This window comes from Topomyia yanbarensis, chromosome 3 (assembly GCF_030247195.1).
Source record: "Topomyia yanbarensis strain Yona2022 chromosome 3, ASM3024719v1, whole genome shotgun sequence".
Lineage (NCBI taxonomy): Eukaryota > Metazoa > Arthropoda > Insecta > Diptera > Culicidae > Topomyia > Topomyia yanbarensis.
In genome coordinates this window covers 80752461-80775701 of record NC_080672.1, presented here as the reverse complement: position 1 = coordinate 80775701, position 23241 = coordinate 80752461, and the positions used below count along the sequence as shown (strand labels likewise).

General features: G+C 43.9%; 3 protein-coding genes across 5 annotated transcripts in view; 2 read left to right on the top strand and 1 right to left on the bottom strand.

Annotated features, from left to right (window-relative positions):
* Positions 1-55: 55 nt before the first annotated feature.
* On the top strand, positions 56-19518 carry LOC131689384 (uncharacterized). The gene is made up of 7 exons (XM_058974437.1): positions 56-160; positions 231-302; positions 353-479; positions 538-1387; positions 18168-18768; positions 18823-19089; positions 19152-19518. The coding sequence occupies exons 2-7, from the start codon at positions 258-260 to the stop codon at positions 19392-19394; spliced, it is 2133 nt and encodes a 710-aa protein (XP_058830420.1). The 5' UTR covers positions 56-160; positions 231-257; the 3' UTR covers positions 19395-19518.
* Positions 4407-6245, top strand: LOC131689386 (multiple inositol polyphosphate phosphatase 1). 2 transcript variants are annotated; one of them, XM_058974441.1, is made up of 3 exons: positions 4407-4527; positions 4599-5871; positions 5935-6245. In XM_058974441.1, exons 2-3 carry the CDS (start codon positions 4736-4738, stop codon positions 6116-6118), a joined length of 1320 nt encoding a protein of 439 aa, XP_058830424.1. In that variant the 5' UTR covers positions 4407-4527; positions 4599-4735; the 3' UTR covers positions 6119-6245. The 2 variants fall into 2 exon arrangements, with proteins under 2 accessions (XP_058830424.1, XP_058830423.1); XM_058974440.1 differs by lacking the exon at positions 4407-4527 and having other exon boundaries at positions 4534-5871.
* The window catches only part of LOC131689385 (facilitated trehalose transporter Tret1-like), a 40101-nt gene continuing 36280 nt past the window's right edge, over positions 19421-23241 (bottom strand). For both annotated transcript variants that reach the window (XM_058974439.1, XM_058974438.1), the window contains exon 5: positions 19421-21248. In XM_058974439.1, the coding sequence (XP_058830422.1) occupies positions 20166-21248 (1083 nt within the window). In that variant the 3' untranslated portion in view covers positions 19421-20165. The remainder of the gene's footprint in view (positions 21249-23241) is intronic.

Below are 23241 nucleotides of genomic sequence, written 5' to 3'. Positions count from 1 at the left end.
CGCTGCAGCGTTGTTTTTGCAGTGGGCCGTTATTTATTTCTGTTACCAAGTCATTTTGAACGGAAGTGAAAATTCGTCGCTAAGTTTTCCGGAAATATTTTTCAAGTTTTTGTGTAAATTTGAAGTAATTTGTAATTTTATTGAGCACAATAACCTGTTGGTAGTGATTTTCCAGTGAGTAGTTCTAAGTGCTATAATTTAAATCAAAACTTTGTTCCAAAATTGTGCAGTGTTCCAAAAAACTGGTGTTGAAGAAAATGAACGGAACAAAGATACTGGAACCGGACAGAGTAAACCTGATGGTAAGTAGCAATCTTATAAAATTGCTTTAAATGATAAGTGTTGTTCATAGCAACAAGATTCAACGGCAAAACGAAAATGTTCTGGCCAACCTGAAAAAGACTTCTATGATTACAAAGCAGCCGTATCGGCTTACCAAAACTACATGGAAGGATTTCAACTGGTCCTGTCACAAAAAGGTTCTGTTGCAATTCGGTGTATAGTTAATCGTCGAGATGATTTGATTATGATTTCCAGAGCATGAAATGACCGAAATATGTCAGAGACGCTTGATTCCTTTGTGGTTCCAGGAACTTTCGAACGAGCAAGTCGAAGCCTTGAATCAGCTTCTAGAAGCTGTCCAGGATGATTTGGACGAGGATACTTTTTTTCGTTGTCGTAGCTTGGTTCGACGGCTAGGTGTTTATCCAATTTGTCCAGAAGTTACATTTCGTGAAGCCCTTATAATGTCACGCGGAAACGATTTGTGCTTTTTGTGGTTTCTGCTTGAGTTGTTCTACTCAAAGGGGCGAAAAGATTACAGCAATAACGAACGTTTGCTGATGTCCGCAATATGCCACCTTGATATGATGAGTACTTTAAGGGGGTTGGAAGCGGTTCTGCCTCCTCCTGCGCCAAAGAAACCGTGCTGTAAGCGCTACTCTGGTAGCAAGGGCGGCTTATCGGACTGGGCCAGCAATGTACGGTATTGTTCGCCGTATTTGGAACGACAGCGGGTTACTTGCCGCAAACCGGAAAGCTTCCCAATCTGTGAATTTATTCCTTCGACACCTTTTTGCATCTCTCGCTATGAAAAATACCGAGATCCGGACTACATAATTCCGAATGAAGCATCCCGTTGGTTCGCGCGAAAGGCACGGGGTAATCAAACATCGTTCGACGAAATGGACGAACAAGTTCAGCGAACGATTCCTCTGTCCAGTGCCTGCGATAGTGCGGAGTTGATTGTCCGGGAACTGCTCAATGATCAGATCGCTCTCATGGTTAGTCAGACGACTGAGAGGGCGGATCTGTGCCGGAAGCATCAAGACATGGAGAAGCGACGGAAGAAGTTGATGGGTTTGTTGACGAAGCGGACCGCAGTGAGGTGAGTGTTTTGAAAGGGCTGTAGGTATTTGCCAGAAATGCTGTGGCATCACTAATTGAAATTACAGTTAACTCTCTCTATGTCGATAATGAAGGGACCATCGACATAGGGAGAGATCGACATATAGAACACAATGATTTTCTTTGAGACAACTTTTCCTTCAGGACATCATAATGCATACCGGGAAATAAAGATTGATGCTCGTATTGGGGGCAGTAGGGTAGTAGACAACGAGGTAAAGTGCACACGCACTGCAAAACATCAAGTTTGCTGTTTGAGAAGGAATCTCTTATTTGCAGTTTTCATTCTGCCCCATATGTAGGGGAACATGGAGAGACGACCAGGTTTTCAGCTAAATCTGCATAAATCTCTAAAAGTTTTCAATCCTTCCAAAGTCATTGAGATATAATGTAAAAAGGTATTATTCGTGTTCATAATTTTTTGCAGAATTTTTAATTTACTTTTTCAAAAGTTATAAAAGTTTGTCTGAGATCTTTTTTTTATCAAGTCTCCCCACTGCGGAGAGACTTGACCAAGGCCTGGGGAGACTTGACCAAGAGAATTTTGAAAAATCAGAACAAAAAATAATGACATAAATAATACTGTAATCCTTTTGTCCATATTGTCGAAGTCATTAGGTAGCAGCAAAAAATATAAAAGGGTTGCATTTCATAAATTTCGACAGTGTTTAAGGTTCAAGTTACCTTTTTGGAGCATGTGTTAGTTTTGAACGCTGGGTAGTATGGGTAGGAAAAATTGTGTTCAGCTTTGTCACCGGATTATACATTTAAACCTTTTCAAAACACTAAAAGAAGAATATCAGCCGATTTATCAGATCACAACGATTCAAATCATACAAAATAGCTGCTGGAAAAACTATCGGTTTCGCTAAATGGTGCTTTTGAAAAAGTGGCTGTGATTTTTTGTCACACTACCACACCGTGCTAGGGCACGCAACACAACAGCGCAATGAAAAAACCACAGCCACATTTTCAAAAGCACCATTCAGCTAAGCCGATGGCCTTTCCGGCAGGTATTTTGCATGAATTGAATCGTGATGATCTAATAAATCAACTCTCGAGTACTTTTTCAAATGGACGTAAGTAACATTGAGAGCCTCTCTTTGTTTACTTTCTCTTTCGTTTATTACGACGTCATTACAACACTTTGTACTAATTTTCCAGTACATATCGAAAGCCGACGGTTTTTACTACAATATTATGCAAAGAGTAGAGTAGTAAATGTTGAAATGGCCGAGTAATGAACAGAAGAGAAAGACCTCAAAGAGAATCTCTCATTGTTACTTACGTCCATTTGAAAAAGTACTCGAGAACTGATATTCTTCTTTTAGAGTTTTGAAAAGGTTTAAATGGATAATCTGGTGGCAAAGCTGAGCACAATTTTTCTTACGCACACTACCAAGCCTTGAGGTAACTTGAGCCTTAATGCATTTCCTTTTAAGGATTAACTGTTATTACTGCTTACATTGCATATTAACACGTCACAAAATCAGCCATATTACTACTAATTTTGTTTACTAGTACAACAAGATATAGACTGCTATTTGATGTGGGATTTTTGTGACGTGATTAACACTAACAGTAGGTACGACAGCACAGTAAATATCAGAAAAAATATATTTCTTTGACTTATTGCTACTTGGTCATGTCTCCCCATAAAATCTTGGTCAAGTCTCCCCAACATTAGTTATTGCGTTCAATCTCGTGCAAATTTTAGTAATAACTATTTCAATGTTCCGATTTATGTAAAATCATTTCACTAGTTCATACAGTATAAAATAATGTGAGTACTTTAGAAGTAATTATTAGGCGAGTAGATACATCCATACAAAGTTTGATAATAAATTACATCATTTAACGCAAATTTATTAAATACGGAATCTTTTCCATAAAGATTTTTATTTTCATTCCAAACTTTTAAAATTACCTTAACGGACAGAAACTAGTATAAAAATATTCTTGAAATTTTTTTAAGAACCTAATAGAACACGTCATAGCCAATAATAGAATTCTGCACTTGGTCAAGTCTCCCCATGTTCCCCTAATTGACATTGTTTTGACCACGAAAGTATGATTTCCGCTACAGATGGCTGCACTTTAAATATTTTTATAACACGTAAAAGTCAAAATTTTGAACCCAAAAATGCTTAATTTCTAGAAAACCTCAATATATGCAGATTAAGATGAATTCGTTTTACAAAGTCGCGTAGGAAAACATATTGAATATCCACTTTACCCCAAATCATGTCTTTACTGCCCCTACATGCAGAATATTGATATAGGACTTAGCGCCCTGATCGCTAGTTTTCATTTCATTATGCATATGCTTTGTGATGTCCTGAGAGAAAAAAACCACATCGACATAGAGGGAGAATAATACAGGCTAGGTACATCGAGATAGGGAGATATCGAGATAGAGAAAATATCGACATACAGGAGTTTTTATACGTGCGATCTGAAGGGACCCACGAAATAATCGAGATAGAGAAAAATATCGACATAGAGAATATCGACATAGAGAGAGTTAACTGTATATGCTGTTTCTCACAAAGGAGCAAATAAGATTGGTTAAAATATGTGCGTGAGGGAACAATAACTAACTTTAATAAGTTGATTTTTTTTTGTTTCGATTTTATCTCGTCAGTAGTTGATGGACGGTCTTGGGTGCCAGTTATTGACGAAACGAAATCAAGATACATACAACACATGTTGGAGTTTTTGGTTTGACAGTTTAGAGAGATCTCGGCGGGAAATTTTCCCTGATCAAATCCCGACGCAAATCCCGTGCGAAATCCTGTGACCCATTTTCCGAACTGTTAACTAGACTTTAAATAGATGACAGGACATTTCTGAACATGAGCACGCGTGTAGAAATGAGTAGGTCTACATCATTTCAGATTGAAGGCAAAGGCTGCTACGACTGAAAATGTCCATCGCTTTATCTGCCATTTATGCAAGCGTTTGTCATTTTATCCAGTAACCCTGCTGTTCCTGAAGTTGTCTATTCGTACCTCTGTGATTTTAAATCAAATGCACCAGCATTGCATTCAGTGATCGATTTTCGTAAAAAACGTCAAAATAAATGACACACACTAGTGCACGATTCTCATGAATGAAACCGTAAGTCGTGTGCTGTCGCACTGTTTGTTTTGAGACTATTATAAATAAAACGCCGTTTTGTTTTTCTCAAGGTGAAACTATTATCAACGATTCTAGGTCCGTTCCGCAGGGCGGATTTATCTCGTCAATTTAAATATACCTCAGTGTGTGCCCGCGAAATTTGCAGCCACAATCAGTGCGTGTTCTGCAGCGTAAGTGCAATGCCAAGATGTTCGCAGCAAGGCTTGCGCTACTGGAACTACTGATCCACTGCTGGTTGGTGGGGACAGTAGTCGAAAGTCAAGCCTGTTCGGAGAAACCGTGGGAAGCGGTGCACAGAAGGTTAGCTACCAAGACACCATATCGGCATGTTTTGCGTGATTGTGCCACGGAACCGATTGACCTCGAGGGCTGTCGCATTACCAAGACGTGGGGTTTGTTCCGACATGGGACCCGAAATCCATCACGGAAGGTTATCGAAGGGATGAACAGTGACTTGGTTGGCATTCGAGATGATATTCTACAGCATGGAAGGCTGTGTAGGAAGGAATTGGAACTGTTTGAACGGTGGAAACCTATGTTGAAGCCTGACCAGGAGAAGTTGCTGGTGGAGGAAGGAGCTGACGAAATGCAGCAAATCGGACGGAGGTTTAGACAACGCTTTGGTTCGGCATTACCGATGCATTATCAGAGAGATGATTTCTATTTTAAGTTTACTAAAACGGAACGAGCGGAAAACAGTGCTCGAAATTTTAGTTTCGGTTTATTTGACAGGATAGAAGATATCGTCTTTCCTGAACCGTTATCCAAAGACCCAGTTCTGAGGTTTTACAAGCTGTGCGAGCGTTGGAAGCAGAATATAAAACATAACCCGGAAGCCGTCCGGGAGGTAGACCTGTTTTACAATAGTAAACCAATGAAGGAGGTGATTGGAAGGATCTCTAGGAAGGTTGGAACGTACGTCGATGCGGATAGCATTCATTTGATGTACCAGACGTGTGCCTTTGAGACAGCCTGGAGGAAAAGGTATGTGTCACCGTGGTGTTTGCTTTTTGACAAAGCTTCCGTTAAGGTGTTGGAATTTGGAGAGGATTTGGAGTACTATTGGATCGATGGTTACGGTTATGATTTGACGTACAAACAGGCATGCGCTGCGTTTGGAGATTTTTTCCACCGATTTGACGAGGATCTCGAACCGTATACGTTTTATTTTACCCATTCTGGAACGCTGTTGAAGGCTATGGCTTTCCTAGGATTGTTCCACGACGATTATCAATTGACGCATAAAGATTTCGAACGAAGGAGACATTGGAGGGTCAGCGAAATAGATGCCTTCGCTACGAATTTAGTGTTCACAAAATTGGAGTATGTTAATTATCTAGCATCTTCGTTTAGAAAAAGAAATCTATTTTTTATTTTTATTTCTAGATGTACCAACGGTACTCACGTGATGCTAACGCACCAGGAATGTCCCGTAACGATTCCGGGATGTCCCCAGAAACAGGCATTGTGTGATTATGACACCGTCAAACGAATATTCAACGAAAGGATAGAGAATTGCGCTTTTGAGCCGATGTGCTCGCTTAATGTGCCTATTAATGATGAGTTGTGACTAGTAGATGAAACGAAAGCGCATAATTAGAACGAGTTGTAGCAGTTTTTAGCAAAAATATACCATAATGTTACTTGCTTAGTGGCTTCGAAACAATCTTCAAAATATGAAGATTGAAAAATGCTAATCGATCATATTTGACACAGCTTTATGATAGATGACAGCATTCTACTTGTAAGCGGTCGTTGGTTTATAATTACCAGAGGACAAAACCGTCCGTGTGCCAATTTTTACTTCAATCTGAATGGTTGGAAGGGCAATATTTCTGTACCGCATTGTCTGATACGTAAAAAAATTAGCTAGCTGGAATCGATTTTCCTCGTACTGCACTGTCTATACCTGCAACATCAAACTTCGTATGGCCCTTCCTTGTTATATTGCCTGTTAACCCTCCGGAAGTTGCGCTTATGGCCCAATGAACGAGCAGCCGCTGGTGCCCTAACACGATTTCGCTGGATTTTCAGAGCAGCGTGCACTCAGTGCACTAACGCGACTGCCAGAGGGTTAAGAGTGAGTAAAGAGACTCCGTTGCTCCATTATTTCCCAATAGCTTGGCAACTTTTCGAGGAGCACCTTTGCCGAACAACGGGAACTGATTGAAGATCTGGCCGATATGATATTGACAAAGAAGTGTTGAATGTCTATTGTTAGGCCGTCAGTGCTGCTAGGTTTGGTAACACTCCCCGACCCGTAACGCGCTTCCGTTTCCGGCACTGACTTCGCCTTACTACTGCCTTGTACCTGCAGCACTGCCAGTTTGGCCACTGGACGGCGGAGCACTCCGCTCGTCGTTTGTACTGTTGCTTGTCGGATACGTCCATCGTTTCCTCGTATCACCGATAGGATACGTCCTCTGCTTCATCCGTTGCGCTGGTTCTCGTTGATGACCATCACCAAATCATTCACCTTCACCGGCTCCACCTCTCCGAACCATTTGGTTCTATTCGCTATAGTTGGGAGGTATTCTCTGATCCACCTTCTCCAAAACTGGTCCACTAGTTGTCTGGCCATGTTCCAATTTGTACGAGTGATCTTCAGCGTCTCGGGTATAGCTGTGGGATTCCGCTCGAGCTTAGGAGGATGAAGTGATTAGGTGTAAGTGCTTCCTGGTTAGGATGATCCACGGCGTGCAACAAACCGACGAACGGCCATCTTGCAGGATTCCGTAGTCAGTGAATAAACAACTTCCAGATGTACGCCTCTCACCGTGAGGCACGTAAATAGAGCAACCCATCGTTTAGCGCAGCTCCGATCAACTCTAACCCGAACGGGTCCGAGGTAGTCTAAGCCGACATAAGATTATCCAAGACGGCTTTGCTGCGCCAAGTGTTGGATAATCATTCGACCTTGAACGGTAATGTGTGATAGCAGCCCTAGGGAGTCGAACAAGCTCATAGCACTGCGTAAGATATTCCGCTTCGTCGGAGAGATGCCGTCTATCTGCAGCTCGGCTGCGAAAGCCAGGATATCTTTTTCGGGCAGCCACAGTAGACCAAGCACTTTTTCCGCTTCACTCTCCGCGTCGACGCATATAACCTTTGCTTGTGGTTGATTTGACTCTCCGATCCGTTGCAGCAGCGTTTTCGAGTTCGAATGTCAATTCCTTATATCGAATCCTTTACGTGTCTGTATCTCCTGGCAGTGTACATCTGTATTCTGAACTGGTGAAACATTTGTTCCAAATCTCCGCAAACTGCTACCGAACTCTCCCTAAAGCCACAAAGCACCGATGCTAGTAGTAGATCTAGTAGATCCGGACTTTTGAGAAGCATGGCGTTCAATGAAACATTTCCGACTTTCGTCGCGGCATCCCGCACCAGTCTGATTTTGCCCGGCTGCTTCACCTTTCCGGGGTCAGTAGGCTTCAGTTCCCAGGGAGTAACTTCGTGGATGTAGTTGCTCTTCAGATATTCGCCAATTTGGCGCTGCACACTTTCTCGTAATTCAGGATCCTTGTTTATTTTCCTCTCCAAACATTCCAGGCGGCGCATGGCCATAAGAAACCTATTGGGAAATTGCACTCCGTTATGACGCCACAGCAGCCCCGTCTCAAATCCCTTTGCAATCCTTTTGATCGTCCCTTCCAGGATGTGACAGGTGCGCTTATCTTCCTCCGATTCCGGGCCTTTGTCTGCCGACACGCCCACATTTTCGACTGTGAAATGACGCTTAACTAGATCGTGTAACTCTTGATCAGCTGCACATCTGTCTTGACAATCAGTAGTTCTTGTAGTGTAGTTCGCTGAATTAGCGCCATCCTCCGTATATTCCGTAGATTGTCCAGCCCAAACGCATCTTGGTCGCCAGAGGATCGTCTAGTTGATCCTCGCGTACTTTCAGCGTTGCTATCAAACCATCATTATTCGATCCAATTAAGATGCCAGGTGAAACTGATTCGTAGCTGGCGACTGGTAAGCCTCGTAGATGCGCGTACTTCCGTGCTAAATCTTCATACTTCAGTGTCTGTTTCGGAAGGTCCAGCCTAGCTATTGTCCTCGTGTTATTCAAGGAAAACCGGTCGTCCTTTCCCAGAGCGAAAACATCTATGCAAGTACGCTGTAAGTTAGGTTGCTCACGAGTCACGTTACTGGTCCAAGCTAGCCAAGGGAGCTACTTCTCCGTCATCAATACTCGCCGCAATAGACTGCTCGACTAAAGTCATTGCTGATCCGTCATCAAGGAACGCGAAAGTTTCTACCGATTTTTATTTCCAGTAAAGTTTTACTGGAAGTATGCGAAACAACGTTGACCTCTCGGTAGTATGGTGTGCATTCACCCCGCCCTCTGCACTTTTGTTATTGCTGGACGCTGGCTTTGTTGTTTTTGTCATTCTGAGAGTAGCATCCGATGATGCCGCAGCTGACAGCCTTCCACTCCGCAACGAACTTGTAGCTTACACGGGCGCCTTCCGTGTTTCCCAGACACGTCCTACAAGGCCGATGATCATGGACTATTTTCCAACGCCTACCCGGATTCTATTTTCCAAAGGTTTCGCTCGGTGAATGTGTAATTAACCCTTTCATGCCCAACTTTTTTCTAGTGCATGTAGGGTTTCTAAACTATTTTTACTTGAAAACGGTAGGGTTAAGAAACACGAAAAGCCTTTTTCATAAAGATAGGTGCTTCCCTCGCAGTGCTAGAGGCTGCTCAATTTTTTCCTTCAAATGTTCTATACAATTCTCCTAGAATATTTACAATAGTCCATCTGCGTGGGAAACGTAGCCAAAGACAGTCTAAATTGATAAGTTTTATCAGTTTTTAATAATATTGAACTATAACAAAGATATATGAAAAATTCATTTTCCGTCATCAACGTAAACTGTACCTGGCAGCACTGCTCCACCGGAATCCAATCAGACGAATTGTAATAACTTCAGTTCTAGAACTGATCCTTGTAACTTTTAATGCTCAAATGAAAGGCGATAGACTGTTTTTGTTTTTGTGAGCAAAACTAGCCTCAATCAAAAGTTATAGCCGTTTAAAAAAGTTGTTGTCCACAAACAACATGGGCATGTATAGGTTAAGAAGTTCCTTTCTTTAAAACGCTCACTTTTTCTCGATCGTGACTGCTTACAATCAGCGATGACCGTAACATCCGAAGCCGCGACCATCAGTGTGGACATGTAGGCTGCAAATATTCGCAAATCAACGGCGACGAACTGATGTTTATCTGCGTCGGTATCTTCTCCACTAGTTCCTGAAGTAGAACCGGATTGCACAGGTGCGCCAGCTGTCCTGACGCTTTGAGATGGTCGCAAAGATTCTGAACGGTCATCCCAAACGATATAAGTGTATCCAGTTGGTCCGACTTTGGAGCTGGGGTCTCACGAACTGTGTTCAGCAGTGTTTGGATGATCAGTTCAGGTCGTCCGTACAGCATGTAAAGCGTAGACAACACCTGAGGTACACACGGTGGGAGCAGCAGTCGACTCTTCACCGATTCGAACGCTTTGCCCTGCAGGGCTCTTTGAAGTCTGGCCAAATTTTCGACGTCCGAGTAACCACACACTGTTGTCGAGATCATATAAGCACTATAGAATAGAGGCCAATCCTCTGGGTCTCCCGCGAAAGGCGGGAGGTCCTGTCTTGCCATCAATTGTTGCTGAGTGGGTGTCGCTTGTGAAAGACGAACTGGATCATACAACCTTGGAAGCTCTGGAACTGGTCTTCCTAGCACTGGCGGTCCCCTGTTGGTTGCAGTGGCATTCGCTGACGACCGGGAAAGGTAGTGGATGTGTAAACTGTCCACCGCCAATGCCTTCATCGATAAACATATGCGCGGGGGGGGGGGGGGGGGGGTGGTATTGAGGGAGCGGGGATGTTGTTAGGCGGATGAGAATTCCACGAACGAGAATTCCGCGCAGTAAACCCAACTCGCTCAAGTACCACACCTATTCCAGTGGTAGGTTTTGTAGCACTTGGTAAGCAACATCGACGGGTCATTAGATAGTGGGTGCCGGTATCAACAAATTAGACAATGTGAAAGGCGAATTCTATACACGTCTAGATAAGAGCTACGGAGGGTACCAGGAATATGACGTGAAACTCATCGAGGATCCAAATGCATCGATCGGGAGAGAGGAATTCCCTCGTTCGGTTATGGTCATGGCGAGCTTCCCCTCAACCATCAATGACCACGGCCTAAGGTTGATAAATCTCGTCGCCGTTAGGGACATGGTAATCTGTAGGACCTAATTTGTACTGAAGCAAATGTAGAGATATTCAAATTGTGAAACTTGCTTACAGTTCGTTATTTTTTATTTGACCTTTAATCATGAGGTCATTCGCCCATTAGAAAAGAAGGGTTGTGTTACATTGCATTAAGAAGTGTTTTTCATTTTGTTATTGCCTGTGTCGTATCTCGTTAGCTGCAGATGTTTCAGATGTTCTCTGGGAGTCGGTGTTCGGTGTTGCGGAGGTATTGGGCCGCAGAGAGCCGCCTTTACACCCGCTAGTGGTGAGGAGGAAGGTTCGCGGTTGTATTGTATCTCGATGCGGGTGGAGACCGGTGGGCCTGCAGTATTTCCTCATTTTTTTCGCATGGGTTGCAACTCGAGGGTTTATGCTCGGTATAGTAGTATTAATGGTCCGCTGGAAATTTTCCCTACACCCGCTAAGAGTGAGACAGAGGGCCAACGGTTCGGACGGTGTGCTGTTATCATGGTTGTTGGCTTCGAGTGATCATTGTTGTTTGGTGTTTGTGAGCCGCGGCTAACCTCCCCTACACCCGGTTCGAGTGAGGTGGAGCGCCCATGGGATTGCACAAATTAAATCGCCTGCAAGAGATGTTTAGAGCAGTGATTCTCAACCTGGGGTCCGAAGTCATTTCTGGGAGTCCGCGAAGAAAAATATATTTTCCGAGTGCAGATCTTCCTTCCGAGTCTTGTTTCCTAACAAACTGAAAATAACATATTCATAGCATACAAAATCGATGTTAATCCGTGGGGGTCCGCCGCAACCCAGCGCAATTTCTAAGGGGTCTATGGTACGAAAAAGGTTGAGAACCACTGGTTAACAACGTTCGATGTTCGTGTTCTAGATACGTTCGAGAAGTCTCGCTTCTCTTAAACAGGACATTAGAGTTTCTTCGCTCACTGGATCGTTTGCTAGGATGTCCCAGATGGATAGTGGGAGCCGGTACGGATACGGAGGTTGGTAAATCACGGACAGTTCACCAAGAGGTGTTCCACAGTAAGCCTTGTTTGGCATATGAGGCACACTGGTGGAACGCCCCTAGTGATTGTGTGTTCGTGGGTGATCTTTGTGTAATCAGTTCGCAGTCGAGAGAGGGCTCTCTGCTCGAGTCTTTTGCGGCGATCAATCCAGCATGCCAGCCCCCCTTTAACCTCCTGGGGGTGACCGTATTGATTCCTCCAGTGGTTGGTGAAATGTTCTCTTGTTTTACTCCGAAATTCCGGAATTATATCCGAGGATGGTACCAATTTGGTAAGTAGTTTCACGGTAAGTCTCGCGCGCTGCCAGTGCATCGGCTTTTTCATTTCCGTTGATCCCACAATGACCAGGAACTCACCAAATTGTAGTCAGCGAATCGCACTAGTTCTCGATAGCCTGTATGTGCCAGTTTCCAGGGCAGTGATTACCCACAGGGAGTCGGATAGTATGACGGTCGGGATGCCATATGTTTTGTTAGCGAGCGAAGGCTAAACGCTGCAGCTTCCACTTTTAACTCGGTCGACTAGCTTGGAAGCATCTGTGGGGATCAGGGCGTTGTTTGTGAGCCGATCTTTCATTAGCTGGTAGAACTTAGCTCGAGCTATATAATATATTCAGATAGCTCGGGCTAATTCTGGTATCAGTGGCGCTCCCCGGGTTCGATAACGACGTGTCAGTTGAGGAAGTGCCGTACAGGTAGACTACCGAAATATGTTGTGGGCGGACAGTAGTAAAGCACAGTCGTTGCCCGATGTGCTCACTTAATATCTTAGGACGCATCGGAGTACAATGTTGGCGACTTCCACCGGAAGGATAGCAGGCCGACCTCGACACAGGCGGCTTCCGCTAGGGTGCTTGGGAGTAGCTTGGGAGTAGCTTGGAAATCAGTCGTATCGCTGTTGTACAGAGGAGCCAATACACACTTGAAATCGTCCCAATTGTGGCTTGTAATTTCAATCATATAGTAGATCTTTCTATGCATAAGAACCCTTTCGGCGCTGAGGGCGCAATCTCGTTTGAGGGATCGCAATTGTGGCTTGAAGGCGACAATCCAGTGTGATGCCGAGGACCTTCGGTTACCGGCGGAAGGGAATCAGTGTGCCATTTAGTTTGGTCAACTAGTGTCAACGTGGTGTAAATTACAACAGTTTCGGCTCACCGACTGACAGTGTTGACTGCAGTCTGCAACTTTATTCTCACTTGGGTCGTCGACTACCCTACTACTACGATTATGATGTCATCGGCGTAGACAAAAATATGGACACCTTCTGGGAGGGTGGCGAAGAGCGAGTTCATGCTGACCAAAAACAGTAAAACATCAAACACGGATCCTTGGGGGACCCCGTTTTCTTCAGGTAAGATTCTACATTGTTGACCACCGATTCCTACACGGAATGTGCAGTCGTAGAGATATGATTCTTTATGAAGCTGCCCAAGTTTTCGATAACTCCCTAGTTAGCCAGCTGTCGGAGAACTTCCTCTCGGCTAATCGTGTTGTATGCTTTGGCGATGTCTAAATCAGTGATGTTTGCGTGTTGGTCGTTGGTTAGGGATTGAAGAAATATCTCTCCAAAAGTACCAAGATGGGATTCGGACCTCGCTCCTTTGCGAAAGGCTGGTCCGGGTGGTGGTTCTGCTCCAAGAAGATCATGAAGCGTTTATTGACCATCCGTTCTATAACTTTTTCGAGGTAGTCGTTTTGGATTCGGGCTCTCCTCCTTCCTTGGGGATAGAAATTATCAAGACCCTTTTGCAAGATGGAGGAATAGGTTGCCCTTTTCACATATGGTTGAGACATTCCAGTAAAACTTCCTGGTTGCTGGAGAGTGTCGCAGTAAGGGCTACCCGATCTTATCTAGTCCAGCAGTTTGGTCGTGCGTAGCGGCTAGGGCTGCTGTCAATTCTTGACCTGAGAATGTCCAGTTGAAGTTTTGCCCCTGTGTTTGGTGGAAATGATACCTGGGGTCTACCTCGTATTTGGAGGTGTGCCAGGAAGATCGAAGGGAGGGTAACGTAGTGCAGAAATGTATCGAGTTCGTCAGCAATTTCCTGTAGATCAGCCTTTAGTGTTCCCGTTGATAACGAGTGAGAAACTGGTTTGCCTTCTCTTGCCACTGAATTCACTCTCCTCCACAATTCGGATGTAGTCGATTCGGGTGAGATTCCCTTGAGAAAGGCGTTCCAACTCTTCTGTTTTGCTTCTTTGGTAGCCGTTCTAGCTGCGTTTCTGTCGATACGGAAGTTTATCCCTCTCTGTTCTCGCAGTGGGTGATCTAAGGGTGTCGTTTTCAGAGATCTTAGGGCCGTGCGGCGATCTCTGATATTCCACCAATGTATGGGTTGAGGCGAAGGCTTGCCACTAGTTCTAAGGTATAATATTTTCGGCTGCTAACGCGAAGATTTACATTAACTGGTCGAGTTGTATGATGTATCTGTTCCAGCCTGCGCGGTCGTATAGCCAACGGCGACGACGGGTGGTAGATGGTGGAGAATGGTAATGCGATGGACAAATTGGAAAAGGGTCGCTGTTACCGGAGGCGAGGAGGACGGTCTACCTGCATGTCCCAGCGATATCGGCGGAGCAGATGGATAAATCCAGAGTCACATGTATTGGGTTTGAATGGGATTTCCATCGTTCAGTATGATAGTATTGCAGTCCTCGATAGCCTCTATCTGCTCCACCGATTTCGCTGGGACATGTAGGTGGACCGTTGATCGGATCTGTTAGATCCCCACAAGTTGTGGTGGGCGTTAAAATCTCCCATCACGCGAAAGGGAGTTTCGAGTTGCTCCAGATTTTTTTTTAGTTTCTTCCCATATTTCGACTGGGAGGTACAACGAAACGACCGTACCTGACAGGATAGGAAATGATTCGTGCGACGGCTATCAGCTATCGGTACTCGTGCCCTGGAGTCGCGGCTAGCCCTACTTTTGACGGAAGCTCCTGTCGAAGCTTGTGGGGAAATTCGTGATAGAGCTTTCTGCATTTGGATCGGTGCGTCGACCTAGTTGTTCTTCAATTTTGCTGTAAAAACTGATGGACAGTCGTCTGTTTTCTATATAGTACTGGAGGGTATTACTTGCTCTTGGGGATACGCAGAACCGCACCGATAGCCGCGGGGGCTGTATCGGTGTTAGCCAGAACATCCTTGGTTAGGGCCCGCGCGGGGGGTCTGTTTGGTTTCTCTTTAGAACTATTGAAGGTGCTGGCTTGTTTGGGATTGACTGTCCTGTTGTTCTAGATCGAGTGATTGTTTTACTCGATGTTCATGCATTGCGTTGTTGTGTCTGACCATACTGTGGAGTTAGGCGAAGTTTGATGCGGGTCGAGGGAAAGCAGATGTTCGTGTTTTTGAATGGGAATGGCTCGACGTTACTCTCCCTGACCTTCATTCTATTAGACCTGCGGAGTTCCGTTTGATGAGGTGATCCAGTTGGAATCTGCGTCGCATGTGTAGGTTATGCGAACTTTCTTTTTTTGGTTTGTTCCGGTTAGGTCAATTTTCCCCGGGGGTTAGGGTCACGGGAACCGCTTTTAAGCTTCATACTGAGTTTGTTGAACGCAGTTCGGCAAGGGTGGCTTGCTACTGTTTTTGTAACTTCGCGCCTTGTTGTTTGAGATACTTGATCTCCTTGTCCAATCTGTCGGTTGCTGTTTCAGTTGTCGGATTTCCTTACGGAGTTGGATGGGTTTTGGAAAAAATAATACCGAAGGTTTTCTTAAATATCAACGCCCTGCCTTCGAGGAACGTCAGGTTCCTGTTGGTTTTGATTTTGATGACTTCTTCCACGTACTTCAGGCGTTTTCAATAGCGAGTTAGCTGTTATTGACCGAAATTTACGTATGTTAACACATGGGATTTAGTAACTAGATTCGTGAGCTTGGCTACAATAGAGGCAGACCGCCTGATTCGGTCAGGAACGACTGCCGTGTCTGAAGCGTCCGCAATTGTAGCACGTCATGGGTGCTTGATAGTAACGGCTTATGTTGGTATGAAGATGTCCGAAGTAAATACTGAGAAATGGGAAACAGCAAAAGAGAGGACCACGAGTGGCGTGTTCGTCGAGCTATTACCGACCATTTTGGTGATTCTACAGATCCGCACTACGCCTTGGTCTTGCAGTTCCTTTAGTAAGTCACGTTCACTCATATTGATTGTTTCAGGGTCATAGATAACCCCTTGTATATTTTCAGGTTTGGTAGGTGACATAACCCCCACTTTTTGACCCTTTGTCAGCTCCTTCATGGACAGTAAGGCGTTGTTAAACTTTCTAGATGTAGTACGGACTACATATCTAGATCCCCGTGATTTGGTGGCACTGACCAGTTTGGTCGGGTCGGCTTGTAGGACATTTCGTACCGAACGCATGATCTAGAACGGGTTTGATGGCAAACATAGTTCTTCTTGTACCTCTTTGTTAGGAATTTTGGAAAGTTTGTGTTCGGAATCTTGTATTTGTACCGATCTGTTAACGTAGCCCGAATAAATATTTGTGAAAACCATATTTTTTTTAAATTTCGTTTGTTTGACACGGCTCAATGCGTTAGCTTGACTGAGTCGTGGATCTTTTAATTAGTCCGCTTTCTCCAAATCCGTGTTTTTTGTCATTTACTTTATTATCGTTGGTGCTAGGAGTAGCATCACAATGATTGGACACGCTGTGCATAGGTTTCATTGTTCCAGCTTTCGTTGGCACATGAGCAGCAACTCCGGTTGCTTGTGGTTTAGATGATGTTGAGGGCTTTGTGGCGGGTTCGCTTCCAGTTGTTTTTTCAACATGGCTTTCCGTAGTGTGTCTTGTTGTTACAAAACTGACACGTAAGGGTCTGCCCTTCATATGTGCACAGCGTGATTTGAAATTTGGCTGAAAGTTCAGGTAGGAAGGAATAGATTTTGTTACTCGCATTCTCACAACACGAATACCGTTGGAAATACCTGGAAAGAATTCTCCAGGTTTCAAACTTAACGGATTCCAACGTTCCATATTCCGACACGATGGTTGAAATGAACTTATTGGTAGTACGCAGGGATAGATCGTAAGACGTAATCTTATCATCGTCAATATAAACGGGTATTCGAGATGAAAAAGTATACTGTGAGCATAAAAATAATACATAGGGTAAAAAGCTTATTTTGGTCTGATTAGAGAAGGAGCTTCACAAATTTGTTAATTACTTGGCCTACAGTCCATGAAATGTGTAGATCAACAGCTTTGCCTCGCCCTTTCATTTGGAACAAAGATAGCAAACGCTGCTTTGGTCAATGGCATCAAATGGGTAGAATGAAAATAGAAACAGTGGCCCTGTATAGGCCCATTACCCTACACAGTTTCGAGGGGAAGTTGACCATCTCATTTCACATGACTACTGACCACCTCCTTTCAAATGACACATTGATGATTGTTCTATCATTTTTCAGGTAACTGTAAGTCGCTATCTTGAATTGCAATATTTTCGGTTAATCATCAATTACTGATGTCTGTTGATCCAAAAGGCTGACTCTTTCAAATTACACCCATATTGACGATAGTTTTCACTGTTTTGTGGTAACTGAGTTTCGCCATCTTGAATTTCAAGATGCCATTGATCATCAATTTATGGTGTCTACTGACCAACCCCTTTTAAACTTCCATATTGATGAAGGTTCTCTATATTTTCTGGTACCCAGAAGTTGCCATCTTGGATTTCTAAACGGCGTTGAGCCTTGATTTCTTGTGTCTACTGACCACCTCCTTTCAGATGACACCAATACACCACCACCACGCTCTCTCCATTTTCTGATAACCGGAAGCCGCCATCTTGGATTTCAAACTGGCGTTAAACATCAATTTTTTGTGTCTACTGACCAACCCCTTTCAAATGACGCCCATATTGATGATAATTTTCTCTATTTTCTGGTAGCCGGGAGTCGCTATCTAGGATTTCAACATGGCGTTAATCATCAATTAACGATGTCTACTGACCACCCACTTTAAATGACACGCATATTGATAATGGTTCTCTCCATTTTCTGGTAACCGGAAGTCTTGGATTTTAAAATGGCATTAATTATCAATTATCGATATCTACCGACTAACCCCTTGCAATGACACCCATATTGATGATGGTTTTTACTGTTTTGTTGTAAAACAAAAGTGTCACAAAAATGATAAATCTAACTTTCGTAAATATTATAAACGCTCTTGATTTACAAAACGACCAATCAGAAACTTGTTCAATATTGAGGTTAGGACTGGATCAAGTCAGCTTGCCGTTGTATTGCCCTAGCACTAACCCACGCTACACTCGACACACATACAAACGTCTACTAACCTTCAAGGATCGTCGAACCGAGAGTGAGTTTTTCAACATCATCGTAACCTATACCTTTTGCAGAGAGAAGATCAACGATGATGTCGCGAGGATCCGCGAGGAAACCCGTTATGCCAAACAGGTAGCACGGGAAACCCGAATGATTCAGCTGCTGTTACGGAAGATCATCGATGATTCGATCGTATCTGCTATGCTTACCCCCAGAAACAACTGCCCCGAATGTTGGGAGTCGTTTGAGCGGCAACGGAAGCTACAACAGGGGACTACTAGATGTTCGTGCACTTCGGACCGAGGGGTATTCTGCCTCAGGAGTATGCTTTCGGTTAATCAGACAACGGCGCAGAAGTTTTTCCGATTATGTTGCGGTACTGTTCCGTATGAGTTTGATTATCGCAAAATTTTGGAAGAGGATGGCACTCCCAAACCGGGTTGTCCGGTGAAGAAAGCGATCCGGGTTGCCCTTGGGATGGAAGAAGGGGATACGGATGAGGGTCAGGCTATCGACCGTTGCCTGAAGGACATGTGGCGTTGCGAGCTGAAACTGTGGAACGAACGATTTCTGAAAGGACGGGAGCAAGCTAGGGAGAAAACAACGGAAGTTGATATGTTGGACTTTGAATTTATAGCTTCTAAAGATCCATTGTTCCTGGAGCTTCTTTTGAAGGTAATTAGAAATTACGCTTTTCAGATAAGTTTATGATAAGAGATTGTTTTGTAGAGAGCACTTTTTAAACTTTGCGAAGATCCGAAGTACGTGTTGGCGACATTCCCTGAAACTTACAAACTTCCTTTTTTGAATTCTTGGATCCAACACCGCTATGGCGTTCAAACTTCCCGGAAGGAGAGGAATGAGTTGCTTCATGAAAGTAAATTCTTCTGGGATTGGCTCATACCAAAAGTGACTGCCCTACGCTGGCCAGGATGTAAAGATGTTGGCATGCAAGGTCGCGTCAACTGGAACTACAAGCAAAGGTTGGAGAATACTGTAAGTTGCAGGGTTTCCTTTTCTCAATCTGTTTCAAATAATGATTTTTTATTTCGAATCAGGTTCACAAACAGTTGGCTAAATTTTACCGCAAGTTTAAGGATGTTCAAATCCACGAAGGTCGCTTTTACTGGTCCACAATGGCTCCCTATCAGATCAATGTCGATCGTTTCCGGCAGATTTACTTTGACTACCTTCCAAACTGTGAACCGTTGATAGGACCGATGGTTAGGCCATGGCATCCATTTGAGTATCGTTTAAGTAGAGCTGTACTGGCGGGCAGTGAGAGTAAAACTCGTTGCTAGTTCGTCGTTTTTTTTTAAATATAATTTATTAGATTATATTTTTTTAGTTTACATGACAGTTCTAATTCAATAAATTGTGTGACTTTTCATCCCTATCACTCAGGAATGTTTATTCTATATAATACTAGACGTTAAATTTATTATTGATTTACACATATTGTTACATGGTTTATTGGAGTAAATCCCCTTGACAAAAATACTATTATTTTCGTAAACATATCTTTGTGTGTTTCAGTAGCTAAATCCCTAACATGTAATATCACAATAGTTTTTCTACTCTGTGGTCATATTGGGAGAAATATTTGTAGTTTGAATTTCTTCGTTCTTTGTCTATATTTTTAGTTTAATTCTCGGTTGGTTTAGTAACTAATTACGTAATTATTTGCTCCCGGGTATCGCAGTTTCTGTAAGGTACCTGCCCAAACTTTCAATCCCCGGTACAAATCATTTATATTTTTCAAGCATAGCACGTTATTGGCAAGACTATTTGTTGAAGGCTAAGTCGCAGCAAATATGTCATATGATGTAATGTATAAGGTCTTCCAGCGTCCAGTTGTATAAATACTTGTGACATTCCTATTTAACTATTGGTTCACCGATACAAGGCAGAATCATTAAGAGGTAGTGGCGCACATTTTTGTCATTCGCTGTGTAAAACAAAATACATTTCATACGCTGTTTCCTTACTACACACACATTTTGTCAATCTGACAAACGGCTATTAAAATACCAATAAATGGCAGTATTTACAAGCTTCTGTTAGATTTTACCCTAGTCTTTTATTTCCCTAAGAGGTTCGCCCTCCTCTATGTCGGCATCCACTGTCGCTTTCAATGGCTTGCGACTCCTCGTGATCCATAGCCAGTTTCCCCGCTGGAAATAATCTTCGATTTCGTGCAGTGTCCGACCCTTAGTCTCCGGTAGCATCAGATAAAGCAACAAGGACGCCCCGAATGAGGCAACGCCGAATATTAGGAACAGACCTTGTGTTTTGAACGTTTCCTTCGCATACGGGAATCCTTTGGCAACGCCGAATAGCAACAGGTTAAACAGTGTGAACAGATATCCCGCTATCCGTCCGCGGATTTTCGCCGGCAGTAGTTCACCAATCATGATTCCGGGCATGGTCATGAATCCGGTATTGGTTCCGATATAGAGCAGAATGAATACAGCTGCTACGTAGGTGTCTGTCGGCGTTTTGACGGCGTCCAATCGGATGTACAAAAAGATGGATAGCACCAAGCAGCTGAGACCAGAACCAATGCCACTACCGATCACCATCATCCGTCGAGGCATCACTAACAGCAGAAAGCAGTAGAGAAACGTAAAGACAAGACGTGCTACAGCCGTAAGGACTGCTGCCTGCATCGTGTTGATATCGCTTCCACCCATGTCAGAAATTATATCCACTGCGTAGAACACTACCAGGTACGTCCCGGAGAGGATTTGTAGCAGATGAAACCCGTTGATAATTAGAAGTGGCTTGATTAGAGAAATATTGGCCAATGACTTCCAAATGCCTTTGTTTTGGTCTCCTTCAGTCTCACACAGGACTCGGTCTATCAGTTGTAGCAGTTCCCGCTTGGCCAGAATCGGACAACCTCGCAGCCATAACAGCGCTTTGGCCGCTTTCTCCAGCTGGTGGTTTCTTGTCAGATAAATAGGTGTTTCCGGAGTTAACGTTATTGCTATGAAGGACAGCACGGGTAGCACGGTTCCACCCCACGCAACCTCCCGCCAGTGCAGATGGCTGCCCATAGCGTAAACCAGTAAAATTCCCATCGAGTAGGAAACGAACGGAGCGCCAATGAGTAAACCACGGAGACGCGGTTCAGCGATCTCTGCCAAGAGGACCTGCAAAGAGACGAGATAAGTAAATGAACTTTCATCAACCAATCTGCTGACAGCGACGGTTTTTTTTCTTCTTTCTTTCACGAGCTCATAAGAAGCGGTGAGATTTACTGTGGCTGAACCGGAAAGGAACGTTTTAGTGTGATTTGGGGATTTACTTTTGAGTGCGGGCGTTCACACCTACTGCTGAGCCAATTGCGTTGGAGCGAAAAAGTCGACCTTGGCCTAATTGTGTTTATCGTTGGAATTTTAGGGTGACACATTTTGAAGCATTGATATAAATGATGTTTATATTTGACTAAGTGTACAAGGCTTTATCTATTATACAAGTTCGTTATAATAAATAAAGCGGTTCTCAAGAAAAGCATCAAATAGTTCCCGACAATTCATAGAACATTGGACTGGAGCTCCGCGTTCGATCATATTTATTTTAGCATTGGAAATATTTGAATTATCCATTTTTCGGCAACATTAGGGTAAACGGGTCTAAAACGCCCCCCTTAAGCAGAAATAGATATATTTGAACGTGGGGCACTAAGATCTCTACAGCAACTAGTCTTATTTATTGCTAAATTAATTAGAAAATTGTTTCCACATAAGTTTTTGTTAAAAGAATGCGAATTAAAAATTTTTCAAGGATGCTGAAAATAACATGACATCAGCACAGATGCAGTGGGTTCATATATGAAACAATTTGATTGATTATAATGATATTGTATCGATAAGAAAAAAGATAATAATGTTGTATTAAGAAGAGAGTTCTAGAAGATACTGAAAGGTATTAATTCGATGATTATAATAATAGTAGAAAATATTTACTTTTTTGAGAAAATTTACGAAAACTCTAGTAACAATATTAACTTAAATTTTCAAGTTTTTTCCGAGGGCCGAGTCTTATATACCGATCGACTCAGCTCGATGGTTTCGGACAAAGTCTGTGCGTGTGTTTTTCTTTTTTTTTTGCAGACGAACTTTCAAAAAGCACTGATAATGAGGAGAAAATGTACCAAATCCTACTACTTAGTAGTTAGTTTCTTCAGTAGGGTTACAGCACCACTCTTCGACACACGACCAGTTCACCACCATACAAACAGACCATGACAGTCGGAGAGCTAGCTGTTAGTCGAGACTTGGTGCACGTCCCCTACGAAGACAATCGGGGCGGCAACTTCAGATTGTCTAATTTACCAAGCCCTTCGGCTCCCTTGTGCCATTCAGCACCACGACTCGGCTCCCTTGTGCCATTCAGCAGCGCAACTCCCTTCTCATACTATTCAGCAGCACTTACTCGTTGAGCTCCCGAATTGTTCACGAACTACTCAGTATAGTCCCCGACGATGGACTTAGCCTGCTCCGACGGAGAATTCCCCGACGAGAGAAGTCCTCCTGAAACCGAGCCAACCAGACAGGTGTCGAGGTCAGTTTGACATTTCCGGTGGAGCAGGGCGTCCGGTTCGCTTGTGACCCGACAACCCGCGACTGGTGGTGTCTCGTCGCGTCTAGTCAGTCTAGTCCCCGCCGGTGTATCTAGCTTACACCGATGGAGAATTCCCAGGCGAAGAAAACTTTTTGAGCTCTTTGGCTCCCTGTCTGGTGCCGTACCGCAACTTCTTTGAGGCTTTTGGTTCTCCTCTCGTTCCGTTTCGCTCCACTTCCCCGATGAGGCATTCAGCTCCCGCCCTTACTTGTTCGCGAACTACTCGGTCTAATCCCCAACAATGGATCTAGCCTACTCCGATGGAGAATTCCCCGGCGAGGGAGGTTCTCCCGAAACTAAGCAAGAGTTTTCTACCGATACCGATGTTCGTTTCCGTTAGCCATTTAGCTCCCCGCTTCGTCACGATCTACTCGATCTAGTCCACGGCGGTGGATCTAGCCTACTCAACGGGCCAGGCAGTAGATGCTGAGGTCCATCCAGCGATTCCGGGTGGAGCGTAGCTTCCGGTTCACTGATGCTCCAACGACCCACTGCTAGCTATTTGACGCGGTCTACTCG

Bases quoted from the DNA above. Each gene is read 5' to 3' on its own strand.
- LOC131689384 (XM_058974437.1), top strand. From the start codon at position 258: ATGAACGGAACAAAGATACTGGAACCGGACAGAGTAAACCTGATG. The intron at 303-352 runs GTAAGTAGCAAT...TGTTGTTCATAG, and splicing joins CGGACAGAGTAAACCTGATG to CAACAAGATTCAACGGCAAA. The intron at 18,769-18,822 runs GTAATTAGAAAT...ATTGTTTTGTAG, and splicing joins TCCTGGAGCTTCTTTTGAAG to AGAGCACTTTTTAAACTTTG.
- LOC131689386 (XM_058974441.1), top strand. From the start codon at position 4,736: ATGTTCGCAGCAAGGCTTGCGCTACTGGAACTACTGATCCACTGCTGG. The intron at 5,872-5,934 runs GTATGTTAATTA...TTTTATTTCTAG, and splicing joins TTAGTGTTCACAAAATTGGA to ATGTACCAACGGTACTCACG.